At 38.9% G+C, this 13,851-nt stretch overlaps 2 protein-coding genes across 2 annotated transcripts; both read right to left on the bottom strand.

Annotated features, from left to right (window-relative positions):
* Positions 1-821: 821 nt before the first annotated feature.
* On the bottom strand, positions 822-5,094 carry LOC137272924 (fibrinogen C domain-containing protein 1-A-like). The gene is made up of 5 exons (XM_067805345.1): positions 4,919-5,094; positions 4,111-4,216; positions 3,313-3,409; positions 2,789-2,953; positions 822-2,117 (listed from the first exon to the last, which is right to left on the bottom strand). The coding sequence occupies exons 1-5, from the start codon at positions 5,092-5,094 to the stop codon at positions 1,873-1,875; spliced, it is 789 nt and encodes a 262-aa protein (XP_067661446.1). The 3' UTR covers positions 822-1,872.
* A 2,264-nt stretch (positions 5,095-7,358) lies between these two features.
* On the bottom strand, positions 7,359-12,139 carry LOC137272923 (fibrinogen C domain-containing protein 1-A-like). Its single transcript, XM_067805344.1, has 5 exons — positions 11,911-12,139; positions 10,903-11,027; positions 10,117-10,213; positions 9,593-9,757; positions 7,359-8,921 (listed from the first exon to the last, which is right to left on the bottom strand). Exons 1-5 carry the CDS (start codon positions 12,080-12,082, stop codon positions 8,677-8,679), a joined length of 804 nt encoding a protein of 267 aa, XP_067661445.1. The 5' UTR covers positions 12,083-12,139; the 3' UTR covers positions 7,359-8,676.
* Between the last annotated feature and the right edge of the window lie 1,712 nt (positions 12,140-13,851).

Raw genomic sequence — 13,851 nt, 5'->3', positions numbered from 1 at the left:
ACACACCCAAAGTCAGACACAACAATTTCATGAAGTTCTTCTTGGTCTATTTCCTTCATTAGTCATCTAATCCAGCCTTCTATCTAATCAGACATTTATAATCGTACAGCGAAGAACAAACGAAAATTTCATGGTATTTGTTTGAATAGTCGTTGACAGTTGATTAAAGAGCTGGTAAATTAGACTGCCCTCGCTCAGTTGGTTTACAGCTGAAGTTGACCACAGAGCCACGTATCTTCAGTATAAATGTTCGGATGCGTGGAGAGCTTTTTCATTCGAAGCATTTTGTGAGGTAACAGTACGGAGAGTCTAGATATACCTGCAAGTTATCTCGTCTGTATATCTCTACATCTATATCTGACATGCATTCAAGACGAACTGTCACAATTTTGATAATCCACGTGATATTAATTCCACCCGTTTCGAACGCTTCCTGTCAAGAAGAAGAAAGGTATCCTTCATATCACTGATTATGGTATAAAACGTTGTGCTCCATATCACGTCTGACGTGTAACACTGACCATCTGATCTGATAATGGTAAAACTACATTATATACCTCCGTACTTGTACATATGCATTCTCTCGATGTATATTCCGACACGTGTTAGCGTGTGACGTAACGTCAGGTGAAAGGAGTTTATTCAATTTATACGCAATAATTTTGTTTGAGTTTATGTAAATTTTAGCTGACAGGTCTACAACTGCAAACCCAACAATCTCTGAACAAGTGCCTCCGTTTACTATTTGTATAAGAGTGCAGCCAATCGTATGTGTATCAAAGAAGAGGGCGCAGATAAATCGGTAATCTACACAAGAGAGCTTGATTGAAGCTGTTTTATTTTCTTTCAGTACACAGGTAGTATTTCTTCCGCGGATAGAGACCCTCATGGGGTGTTGTGACTTCCACTTCTGTGCCGATTATATGTTTGGCCTGTCATACTGATACGGTTAAACAGCCAAATTAAGTTTTGTCTTGAGCAACCTAATGTCCTTGCAATATGGCTGTTGGAAGTACCCATTTGTGATATTCCTGTGGTCCATTCTCGTGGTGCCGACGTCAATATTGCAATTTTCTCGTGAGAGTTTTGTCAAGTAATTGTTCAGTCTTCACGACAAACATATTGTATACCCTCTGTACAAAATTGCTCTTGTGCATGGAACAGTAATCACAATTATGCGAAACATCTTGTAAAACACATTCATATGTTTTTGGTTGCATTTTGACAAGTGAAACATGATCGTTGCGTTCAATACTATTAGTGTTCTGCACTACTTAGAACGCATGTTTAGGATGGCAGCAACAATTCCACCTGTCTACTTTCTTTTGCTCGTCAGTTCATATTAACATAATTCTGAAAAATGATGTGGACGTCACATATCTTAACACGGTGTCTCGAGGTAAGGTTTCCTGGGTTGCAAAGTTCAATATTGTTCTAGTTGTGTCGCCAAGTACCAAGTGTGTGTGTGTGTGTGTGTGTGTGTGTGTGTGTGCGTGTGTGTGCGCGCGCGTGTGTGTGTGCTTATAATAGTCAAGATTAATTAGGGTTTTATAGTGCTTCCCACCAGTTACCATATCAGTTCCGCATGGATAGTACATTCAGATACATTCCACTGACTTCAAACTGACCAGTCCATGTTTTCATTCTTTTACTAGGAGTGACAGACATTTAAAGAACAATCTTTGAACGTCCAGGAATAGAACCATCGCCATTCAACTTCCACAACGGATTCAGTACAGCGGCGCCCTAGGACGTGAAGTTCAAGACATGAAAAGGACATAACCCACTAAGTACACACTCAATTCAAAGTCTACGCTTGAGTCTAGTTCTTAATAGCAATCACAACAAGACACCACCAGACCTCGTACACATTTAGTCTTCCTCGTTGCCATGATATGGGCGGATTTTTAAACTTGTATGTGTGCAGACATTGGTACCTCCCCATTTCATTCCTCTATTTGTGGTGTCGTTGTAAAGACCATTGAGGTTGGAGCTGTGACAAGCATTGTACCACCAAGCTCCATGATATTTCACAGCACAATGTTCAGTCGTTGTTTGGTCCAAGTCTAGGTTTTTAGCACTGAAGCGCTGTGAATTATGCCACCCCATCTTGTCCCCTGAAAGAAAGTTTCATGTGATAATATCATAGAAATTTGAAGCGAGAATACAATTACATTAACTGCGATTATTTTATTTACCATGAAAACGGTTTGTTTCTAATGAGCCGGGCCGAAATATAGACAACAGATGTTTATTGAAACTGTTTCATATAATAATTGAAATTAGTCTTTTGATAGTCTTGGTTCTCAACAGTAAAATACTAACATATGGCGATATTTCACAATTTCATTCTGATGAAGTAAAACACTTTCATTTTCAATACGCCTATGTTATGCTGAGTATTTGTGCCATCATTTACGATTGTAAAGGGTTGCTCGTATTTACTTAACTCTGTCATGATAGGTTGTCATGACTGTTTCCTTCACTGTAATGTGAAGGGACTGATCCATTTGCACATAACCAGGCCATACGAGGTTGTAATATGACTGTTCCCTTATATCAAATCCTGCTATGTCAATGCATAGTTTCTAACAAGGTAAATGGACTAAATACAACGTAAAACGTTTTAGAGTTTTGTCTTTTTAAAAATCATTCAATCTATTTTTAAATGTCTTTAAACATCACAAAACCAGAAGAGCGGCGTTCGTGGAATATAAGCTTCAACAATTCTAAATAAAACGAAAACAATCAGTCTTGATTATACGAGAAAATAACTATTGACAGTTACCTGAATTGCCCGTGAAGCCACTGACGGCAAGAGTGTAGAAGGTTGACATGTTGCCTAGACGGAAGTTGATGTAGTGGGCAACGCCAGTCTCCCCGTCAGTAAACGTGAGGTCTACTCGTAGTTCGTACGTTGTCTGTTTGGTGACACGGTGTATCTTCTCGTTACCTGAAATGGTATAAAGTATGTAATACTTTCTCGAGTTCATGTATAAAACAATAACGTTAGTAAAATCATGCATATACGATAATGCCAAATGAAAAGTCATATTTCCACCTGTTAAAGAATACAAGAAACAAATAGAAACTGTTGCATTGTTCTGTTTCTCTGAAACTGAAACAGTCAACACTAAAAACGTCAATAGTGAGTGAGTAAGTGAGAGAAAATCTTAACGTTTGATGTGTTTCCTAAAATACATGTTGGTGATATTCGGAATATACGAGTAATTTGTATTTTCCTTTCTTTCCACGAGAAAAGTGCCCAGTAAAGTCTCTTAATCGTGTGTCTTTGTACACATCGATCCTTACCCAGCCAGAACTCCCCGGTGAGATTGCCAAAGCCATCCATATACTGAAACCAAGTCCTGTAGAAATCCACCTGGCCATCTACTCTCCGTTGTATCACCTACAACATAACACATTTCATGTAAACATCTATAGAATTTCAGAATTCATCATCAAGTTGAGCTAAGAATCACGCATGCCAAGAAGCTCAGTAGATCATGTGTGGTGGCTGTTTCGCAAGGATTGTAGCTGACATACCCTTGGATCATCTCTAGAGGCACAAATTCATCATAAAGGGCCTCCAAATGTAAGGAGTTGTTACCATACATTAATAATCTTCACACACCCAGACCTTTACCTGTTTCCGCACATAAAGTAAACTAATACGCAGAAAACTCCATAAACACGAGTATGATTGGTCATATAAAAACTTGCCTCTGTAGTATGGTAATGATACACACATGGTATTTTATGACAAATCCAAAAAATACCTTTGTTTTGTTTAAGAATCTTGAAATATGTAGTGATTGTGTGAAGAATGAGACTGATGTTATTGCACCACAGTACCTTTGAAGTCTGAAGTCTTTTGGTAAGGACAATTCTCTTTCTCACTCACTTTTCAAAATGCAGAAAGTAGGAAGAATGGGCCTGGTGTTTTGGTACTATCGAAAATGGGGTAGTTGCTTTTGGAGAGTGTTTTATTTCTATTTTCCCCACTTATATGTTTTCCTGGGTCTGTGATTATTCGTTTAATTTGTCAGCAATTAAACCACTTTTGGAACCAAGCACACGACAAGACGGTTACATAGCTCATATACTTACCAGCCAACCGCCTCCATCTTGGTTCATATCACAGTACGCTTTGAAGGAACCTTGTTCGTCTGAGGGTTGTATCTTGTACACGCCATCTTTAGCATTAGGATTCAGCCTTCGGAACCATACATTTGTGTAATCATACCCAAAATATTGTTGCTGCTGAGTGAGTGAGTGAGTGAGTGAGTGAATGATTAGTATCTTTAAAGAAGGAACCCACTAGAAAGGCGTTCAACACGTCCATTGGAGTACTAAGGACAATAAACGTGTAACATTGTCTGACATATTTAACGCCTTTTCTCTCCTACTTACCTTGAGCAACAAAATGTGACGTGGTCTGACTTGGTATAATGCAAAGAACATCATTTAAGCTTGGCAACATGCTGCTCAGTTGATGAAAATGTAGTGTTGTTGACAGTCGTGACACTAGGGACCTGTTTGTTTTTATGGGTACATGCTGACACACAGTTAAAATACACTCAAATCTTCAGTGAGGGGAGAACGAATATGAATTTCGGCCTCTCTCAGAAATAATCCCTGCCATGGTGAGAGACAAAAGAAAGTGGCTTCAAACTCGGTTTCCATGTTTGCAATCGACCTGGACCTTTGTTATGGCTCGGGCTTTAACAAGCAAGCTATTACCTGGACCTTTTGGTGAGATGGTGAGATGAGGCAGAGATGGATCACGTACATTATTTAAATATGATACAACCATGGAAATCGAATCAATGACTGTGAGGTGTCCGTGTAGACACCCTGTTCATAAGGCCATTAATAGGATCAAAAGCTCTAAAATTGTCATCGTGGAATGTAACACTCACCAGTGTAGTGGACAGATTCACCTTGACAGACGTCGTCACTCGATGCCAGGTATGTATCCATGGTAGTCTGGAATTCCTTGTACTCTTCTATCAGTTGACAATGTTTCTTTACTATATTTGCTTTGGATGAAAATCCAAATAGGAGCTGTGAAACAACAAGTAACCAAATCATATTTTATGGTCTCAGTCAAACGACGCCCCCCAAATGTGAATAGTGTGTAGCTAGATTAAGCATATTTTATCTGCCGATATATGTAGTGGCAGATGTTGGAATGTGACACTAATTGGCTCCTCGATGAGTTTCCGTCACCACTTGTGCCACTTCTAAAACATTATCATGACAAATAAAGTTCCGTTTCATAAATGAGGGTTCTCTGCACTTGTGGTAATTAATTTGAGCCAGGATGTCTTAACAACAGCGGTGTTTTCCTGAAATAACATGTTACTTCCAGGTCTTTATTACATTCAACGACACACTCTAATTTACATTTCCTCAACAGAACAAACATTGGTGTTTTATATCATGTGGCAGACTCGTAATTGACTTTCTTTATTTCCATGAATGAATGTGATTATGACATCGATGCTGAGGCGCATTTTATAGCCATGTGATGATCCTAGTTCCTTTCAGTGATAATGTTTGTGAATGTTTGAAAGTCAGGTTTTTTATTGCCTGCATAAAATAATGTTTATATGGCTTTGTAGTCAGCACAATGTCAAAATGTCAAGTGTTATTACAAAATGAGAGTAAAATCATGTATTTCACGTGTCGTGGAATGACTACATGTTTGGGTTTGTGTTGTGTTTTAGACTATGTGCCGAGTTGTATGTAATGTTATCTTGTAAATATTTGTTTTGGTGAACTTACTAAATCTATACTACATTGGATGGTTCCGACTATATCATAAGTAAGCGTTCATAATTCATAATTAGACAGACAAGTGATGATACCTGGTGTAAACTGTTAACCTAAACAAGGGACCACAAGGGACAAGTCAGATTAAGGAAATGTATTGGACCTAAATGGTCTGGTGCGATCGTTATTCTCCATATGTCTCCCTTAAAACTCTTTGAACACTGACCACCTGAACCGATAATGATACATCTACATCATCTTTGAAGGTTTAGTTAGATCTTGAATGTTGTAACGTATGGTAAGAAAACCGTATGAACAAGCGAGGAATAGCGCTGTTTGTACTCCTGGTATATATGCTCAGTTGTGGAAGGTAAAGACTGTTGGTGCTTTGGCGTTGGTTTGGCCTAATGGTTAAAACATTCGCTTGTCACACCAAAGATCCTGGTTTCATCCCCACATGGTTTCAGTGCGTGAAGTCCATTCCTGGTGTTCCCCGCAGTGATATCTCTGGAATGTTGCTAAAAGCGGCTTAAACTTAAACTCACTCACAAACTGTGACTGTTGGAATGTTGTTGGACATGAAGGGAAGGTCTCCCTTCTCGCCTGAAATTCGTTTTTTTTGTGTTACTGTCAAGGTGTCTCATGTTGACGTATGAAACAGATTAGAGGTTTAACTGGTTTCCTTTGCGTATAGTTCAGATTGGTAAAATCAGTAGCACTGTCTTTACTACTTTACTACTTTACACCGTTATGGAACACACCCAAAGTCAGACACAACAATTTCATGAAGTTCTTCTTGGTCTATTTCCTTCATTAGTCATCTAATCCAGCCTTCTATCTAATCAGACATTTATAATCGTACAGCGAAGGACAAACGAAAATTTCATGGTATTTGTTTTAATAGTCGTTCACAGTTGATTACAGAGCTGGTAAATTAGACTGCCCTTACTGAGTTGGTTTACAGCTGAAGTTGACCACAGAGCCACGTATCTTCAGTATAAATGTTCGGATGCGTGGAGAGCTTTTTCATTCGAAGCATTTTGTGAGGTAACAGTACGGAGAGTCTAGATATACCTGCAAGTTATCTCGTCTGTATATCTCTACATCTATATCTGACATGCATTCAAGAAGAACTGTCACAATTTTGATAATCCACATGATATTAATTCCACCCGTTTCGAATGCTTTCTGTCAAGAAGAAGAAAGGTATCCTTCATATCACTGATTATGGTATAAAACGTTGTGCTCCATATCACGTCTGACGTGTAACACTGACCATCTGATCTGATAATGGTAAAACTACATTATATACCTCCGTACTTGTACATATGCATTCTCTCGAGGTACATTCCCACTTTTGTCAGTGTGTGACTGTTGGTACAACACACTGAACTTCAGGTGAAAGGAGTTTATTCAATTTATACCCAATGATTATGTTTCAATTTATGTAAATTTTAGCTGACAGGTCTACAACTGCAAACACAACAATCTCTGAACGAGTGCATCCCTTTACTATTTATATCAGAGTGAAACCTACTGTATCAAAGAAGAGGGCGCAGATAAATTGGTACACGAGAGAGTTTGATTGAAGCTGTTTTATTTTCTTTAAGTACACAGGTAGTGTTTCTTCCAGTAAGATATCAATAAGAAATTTGCTGAAATGTATGTGGGAGTACACTGCAACACAAGGGTTTTATCAGCAAAGTGACGTTGTGACAATAAACAGTGACGTAGTCGTGACCACTGCAGACGGTACATACGAGGCTGGAAAGTCACAGTGATCGGTTGGCCCATATGCCAACAGCACAAAGTCGTCTGGTCACTGTGAATCGGCTCACGCCATAACACAATGATGCTGCAGCTGATGACGTCACCGTCAGCATCCGATTGCGTAGGTGAATAACCCGCGGTTAAAGACCCTCGTGGGGTGTTGTGACTTCCACTTCTGGGTCGATCATATGTTGGGTCTGTCATACTGATACGGTTAAACAGCCAAATTAATTTTTGTCTTGAGCAACCTAATGTCCTTGCAATATGGCTGTTGGAAGTACCCATTTGTGATATTTCTGTGGTCCATTCTCGTGGTGGCGACGTCAATATTGGAATTTTCTCGTGAGAGTTTTGTCAAGTAATTGTTCAGTCTTCACGACAAACATATTGTATACCCTCTGTAGAAAAATTGCTCGTATGCATGGAACAGTAATCACAATTATGCGAAACTTCCTGCAAAACACATTCATATGTTTTTGGTTGCATTTTGACAAGTGAAACATGATCGTTGCGTTCAATACTATTAGTGTTCTGCACTACTTAGAACGCATGTTTAGGATGGCAGCAACAATTCCACCTGTCTACTTTCTTTTGCTCGTCAGTTCATATTAACATAATTCTGAAAAATGATGTGGACGTCACATATCTTAACACGGTGTCTCGAGGTAAGGTTTCCTGGGTTGCAAAGTTCAATATTGTTCTAGTTGTGTCGCCAAGTACCAAGTGTGTGTGTGTGTGTGTGTGTGTGCGTGTGTGTGCGCGCGTGTGTGTGTGTGCTTATAATAGTCAAGATTAATTAGGGTTTTATAGTGCTTCCCACCAGTTACCATATCAGTTCCGCATGGATAGTACATTCAGATACATTCCACTGACTTCAAACTGACCAGTCCATGTTTTCATTCTTTTACTAGGAGTGACAGACATTTAAAGAACAATCTTTGAACGTCCAGGAATAGAACCATCGCCATTCAACTTCCACAACGGATTCAGTACAGCGGCGCCCTAGGACGTGAAGTTCAAGACTTGAAAAGGACATAACCCACTAAGTACACACTCAATTCAAAGTCTACGCTTGAGTCTAGTTCTTAATAGCAATCACAACAAGACACCACCAGACCTCGTACACATTTAGTCTTCCTCGTTGCCATGATATGGGCGGATTTTTAAACTTGTATGTGTGCAGACATTGGTACCTCCCCATTTCATTCCTCTATTTGTGGTGTCGTTGTAAAGACCATTGAGGTTGGAGCTGTGACAAGCATTGTACCACCAAGCTCCATGATATTTCACAGCACAATGTTCAGTCGTTGTTTGGTCCAAGTCCAGGTTTTTAGCACTGAAGCGCTGTGAATTATGCCACCCCATCTTGTCCCCTGAAAGAAAGTTTCATGTGATAATATCATCGAAATTTGAAGCGAGAATACAATTACATTAACTGCGATTATTTTATTTACCATGAAAACGGTTTGTTTCTAATGAGCCGGGCCGAAATATAGACAACAGATGTTTATTGAAACTGTTTCATATAATAATTGAAATTAGTCTTTTGATAGTCTTGGTTCTCAACAGTAAAATACTAACATATGGCGATATTTCACAATTTCATTCTGGTGAAGTAAAACACTTTCATTTTCAATACGCCTATGTTATGCTGAGTATTTGTGCCATCATTTACGATTGTAAAGGGTTGCTCGTATTTACTTAACTCTGTCATGATAGGTTGTCATGACTGTTTCCTTCACTGTAATGTGAAGGGACTGATCCATTTGCACATAACCAGGTCATACGAGGTTGTAATATGACTGTTCCCTTATATCAAATCCTGCTATGTCAATGCATAGTTTCTAACAAGGTAAATGGACTAAATACAACGTAAAACGTTTTAGAGTTTTGTCTTTTTAAAAATCATTCAATCTATTTTTAGATGTCTTTAAACTTCACAAAACCAGAAGAGCGGCGTTCGTGGAATATAAGCTTCAACAATTCTAAATAAAACGAAAACAATCAGTCTTGATTATACGAGAAAATAACTATTGACAGTTACCTGAATTGCCCGTGAAGCCACTGACGGCAAGAGTGTAGAAGGTTGACATGTTGCCTAGACGGAAGTTGATGTAGTGGGCAACGCCAGTCTCCCCGTCAGTAAACGTGAGGTCTACTCGTAGTTCGTACGTTGTCTGTTTGGTGACACGGTGTATCTTCTCGTTACCTGAAATGGTATAAAGTATGTAATACTTTCTCGAGTTCATGTATAAAACAATAACGTTAGTAAAATCATGCATATACGATAACGCCAAATGAAAAGTCATATTTCCACCTGTTAAAGAATACAAGAAACAAATAGAAACTGTTGCATTGTTCTGTTTCTCTGAAACTGAAACAGTCAACACTAAAAACGTCAATAGTGAGTGAGTAAGTGAGAGAAAATCTTAACGTTTGATGTGTTTCCTAAAATACATGTTGGTGATATTCGGAATATACGAGTAATTTGTATTTTCCTTTCTTTCCACGAGAAAAGTGCCCAGTAAAGTCTCTTAATCGTGTGTCTTTGTACACATCGATCCTTACCCAGCCAGAACTCCCCGGTGAGATTGCCAAAGCCATCCATATACTGAAACCAAGTCCTGTAGAAATCCACCTGGCCATCTACTCTCCGTTGTATCACCTACAACATAACACATTCCATGTAAACATCTATAGAATTTCAGAATTCATCATCAAGTTGAGCTAAGAATCACGCATGCCAAGAAGCTCAGTAGATCATGTGTGGTGGCTGTTTCGCAAGGATTGTAGCTGACATACCCTTGGATCATCTCTAGAGGCACAAATTCATCATAAAGGGCCTCCAAATGTAAGGAGTTGTTACCATACATTAATAATCTTCACACACCCAGACCTTTTCCTGTTTCCGTACATAAAGTAAACTAATACGCAGAAAACTCCATAAACACGAGTATGATTAATTATATAAAAACTTGCCTCTGTAGTATGGTCATGATACACACATGGTATTTTATGACAAATGGAAAAACAACAACTTTGTTTTGTTTAAGAATCTTGAAATATGTAGTGATTGTGTGAAGAATGAGACTGATGTTATTGCACCACAGTACCTTTGAAGTCTGAAGTCTTTTGGTAAGGACAATTCTCTTTCTCACTCACTTTTCAAAATGCATGAAGTAGGAAGAATGGGCCTGGTGTTTTGGTACTATCGACTTTTGGAGAGTGTTTTATTTCTATTTTCCCCACTTATATGTTTTCCTGGGTCTGTGATAATTCGTTTAAGTTGTCGGCAATTAAACCACTTTTGGAACCAAGCACACGACAAGAGGGTTACATAGCGCATATACTTACCAGCCAACCGCCTCCATCTTGGGTCATGTCACAGTACGCTTTGAAGGAGCCTTGTTCGTCTGAGGGTTGTATCTTGTACACGCCATCTTTAGCATTAGGATACTCCTTCAAAATGCTTGCACAGTCTATAAATAGATATAACGTATATTCATTATATGCAAGTTAAACCTTGTGATCCCTTTCTCGGAAAGTACTCCTTCAAAACACTTGCACAATCTTAACATAAATAATAAGTATCCATTATGTGAAAGTTGAATCTAGTGATGCTTTTTCAGAAGACTTTAACATGTGTTATGCTTTCGCATGAGGACTTTTGGACGCAGGTATTAAAAACCAGATATGGCCTGTAAATCTACATCCTGTTGGGATTCAACCTCCGGGCCCACGATATTGATGCTGAGTGAGTGAGTGAGTGAGTGAGTGAGAGGGTGATTAGTCTCGTTAAGGAAGCAACCCACTAGAAAGGCGTTCAACACGTCCATTGGAGTACTAAGGACAATAAACGTGTAACATTGTCTGACATTTAACGCCTTTTCTCTCGTACTTACCTTGAGGAACAAAATGTGACGTGGTCTGACTTTGCATAATGCAAAGAACATCATTTAAGCTTGGTAACATGCTGCTCAATGTAATGTTGTTGACAGTCGTGACACAGAGTTAAAATACACTGAAATCTTCAGTGAGGGGAGAACGAATATGATTTTCGGCCTCTCTCAAAAATAATCCCTGCCATGGTGAGAGACAAAAGAAAGTGGCTTCAAACTCGGTTTCCATGTTTCCAATCGACCTGGATGTTTGTTATGGCTCGGGCTTTAACAAGCAAGCTATTACCTGGACCTTTTGGTGAGATGGTGAGATGAGGCAGGGATGTATCACGCACATTATGTAAATATGATACAGCCATGGGAATCGAACCATCGACTGTGAGGTGTCCGTGCAGACACCCTGTTCATAAGGCCATTAATAGGATCAAAAGTTCTAAATGTCATGGTGCAATGTAACACTCACCAGTGTAGTTGACAGATTCACCTTGACAGACATCGTCACTCGATGCCAGGTATGTATCCATGGTAGTCTGGAATTCCTTGTACTCTTCTATCAGTTGACAATGTTTCTTTACTACATTTGCTTTGGATGAAAATCCAAATAGGAGCTGTGAAACAACAAGTAACCAAATCATATTTTATGGTCTCAGTCAAACGACGCCCCCCAAATGTGAATAGTGTGTAGCTAGATTAAGCATATTTTATCTGCCGATATATGTAGTGGCAGATGTTGGAATGTGACACTAATTGGCTCCTCGACGATTTTCCGTCACCACTTGTGCCACTTCTAAAACATTATCATGACAAATAAAGTTCCGTTTCATAAATGAGGGTTCTCTGCACTTGTGGTAATTAATTTGAGCCAGGATGTCTTAACAACAGAGGTGTTTTCCTGAAATAACATGTTACTTCCAGGTCTTTAATACATTAAACGACACGCTCTAATTTACATTTCCTCAACAGAACAAACATTGGTGTTTTGATCATGTGTCAGGCTCTTAATTGACTTTCTTTATTTCCATGAATGAATGTGATTATGACATCGATGCTGAGGCGCATTTTATAGCCATGTGATGATCCTAGTTCCTTTCAGTGATAATGTTTGTGAATGTTTGAAAAGTGAGGTGTTTCACTGCCTGCAGAAATAATGTTTATATTTGTGTTGTGTTTTAGACTATGTCCCGAGTTGTATGTAATGTTATTTTGTAAATATTTTTGTTTGATGAGCCGATAATGATAAATGTACATCATCTTTGAAGGTTTAGTTAGATCTTGAATGTTGTAACTTATGGTAAGGAAACCGTATGAACAAGCGAGGAATAGCGCTGTTTGCACTCCTGGTATATATGCTCAGTTGTGGAAGGTAAAGACTGTTGGTGCTTTGGCGTCGGTTTGGCCTAATGGTTAAAACATTCGCTCGTCACACCAAAGACCCTGGTTTCATCCCCACATGGTTTCAGTGCGTGAAGTCCATTCCTGGTGTTCCCCGCAGTGATATCTCTGGAATGTTGCTAAAAGCGGCTTAAACTTAAACTCACTCACAAACTGAGACTGCTGAAATGTTGTTGGACATGAAAGGAGAGTCTCCCCTCTGGCCTGAAAAGTGTTTTTTTTGTGTTACTGTCAAGGTGTCTCATGTTGACGTATGAAACAAATTAGAGGTTTAACTGGTTTCCTTTGTGTATAGTTCAGATTGGTAAAATCAGTAGCACTGTCTTTACTACTCCACCGTTATGGAACACACCCAAAGTCAGACACAACAATTTCATGAAGTTCTTCTTGGTCTATTTCCTTCATTAGTCATCTAATCCAGCCTTCTATCTAATCAGACATTTATAATCGTACAAACGAAAATTACATGGTATTTGTTTTAATAGTCCTTGACAGTTGATTAAAGAGCTGGTAAATTAGACTGCCCTCGCTCAGTTGGTTTACAGCTGAAGTTGACAACAGAGCCACGTATCTTCAGTATAAATGTTCGGATGCGTGGAGAGCTTTTTCATTCGAAGCAGTTTGTGAGGTTACAGTACGGAGAGTCTAGATATACCTGCAAGTTATCTCGTCTGTATATCTGTATATCTATATCTGACATGCATTCAAGAAGAACTGTCACAATTTTGATAATCCACGTGATGTTAATTCCACCCATTTCGAATGTTTTCTGTCAAGAAGAAGAAAGCCATCCTTCATATCACTGATTATGGTATAAAATGTTGTGCTCCATATCACGTCTGACGTGTAACACTGACCATCTGATCTGATGATGGTAAAACTACATTATATACCTCCGTACTTGTACATATGCATTCTCTCGATGTATATTCCGACACGTGTTAGCGTGTGACGTAAGGTCAGGTGAAAGGAGTTTCAATTTATACGCAATAATTTTGCTTGAGTTTATGTA

The sequence above is a fragment of the Haliotis asinina genome, chromosome 2 (assembly GCF_037392515.1).
Source record: "Haliotis asinina isolate JCU_RB_2024 chromosome 2, JCU_Hal_asi_v2, whole genome shotgun sequence".
Lineage (NCBI taxonomy): Eukaryota > Metazoa > Mollusca > Gastropoda > Lepetellida > Haliotidae > Haliotis > Haliotis asinina.
This window is presented reverse-complemented; position numbering and strand designations above follow the sequence as displayed.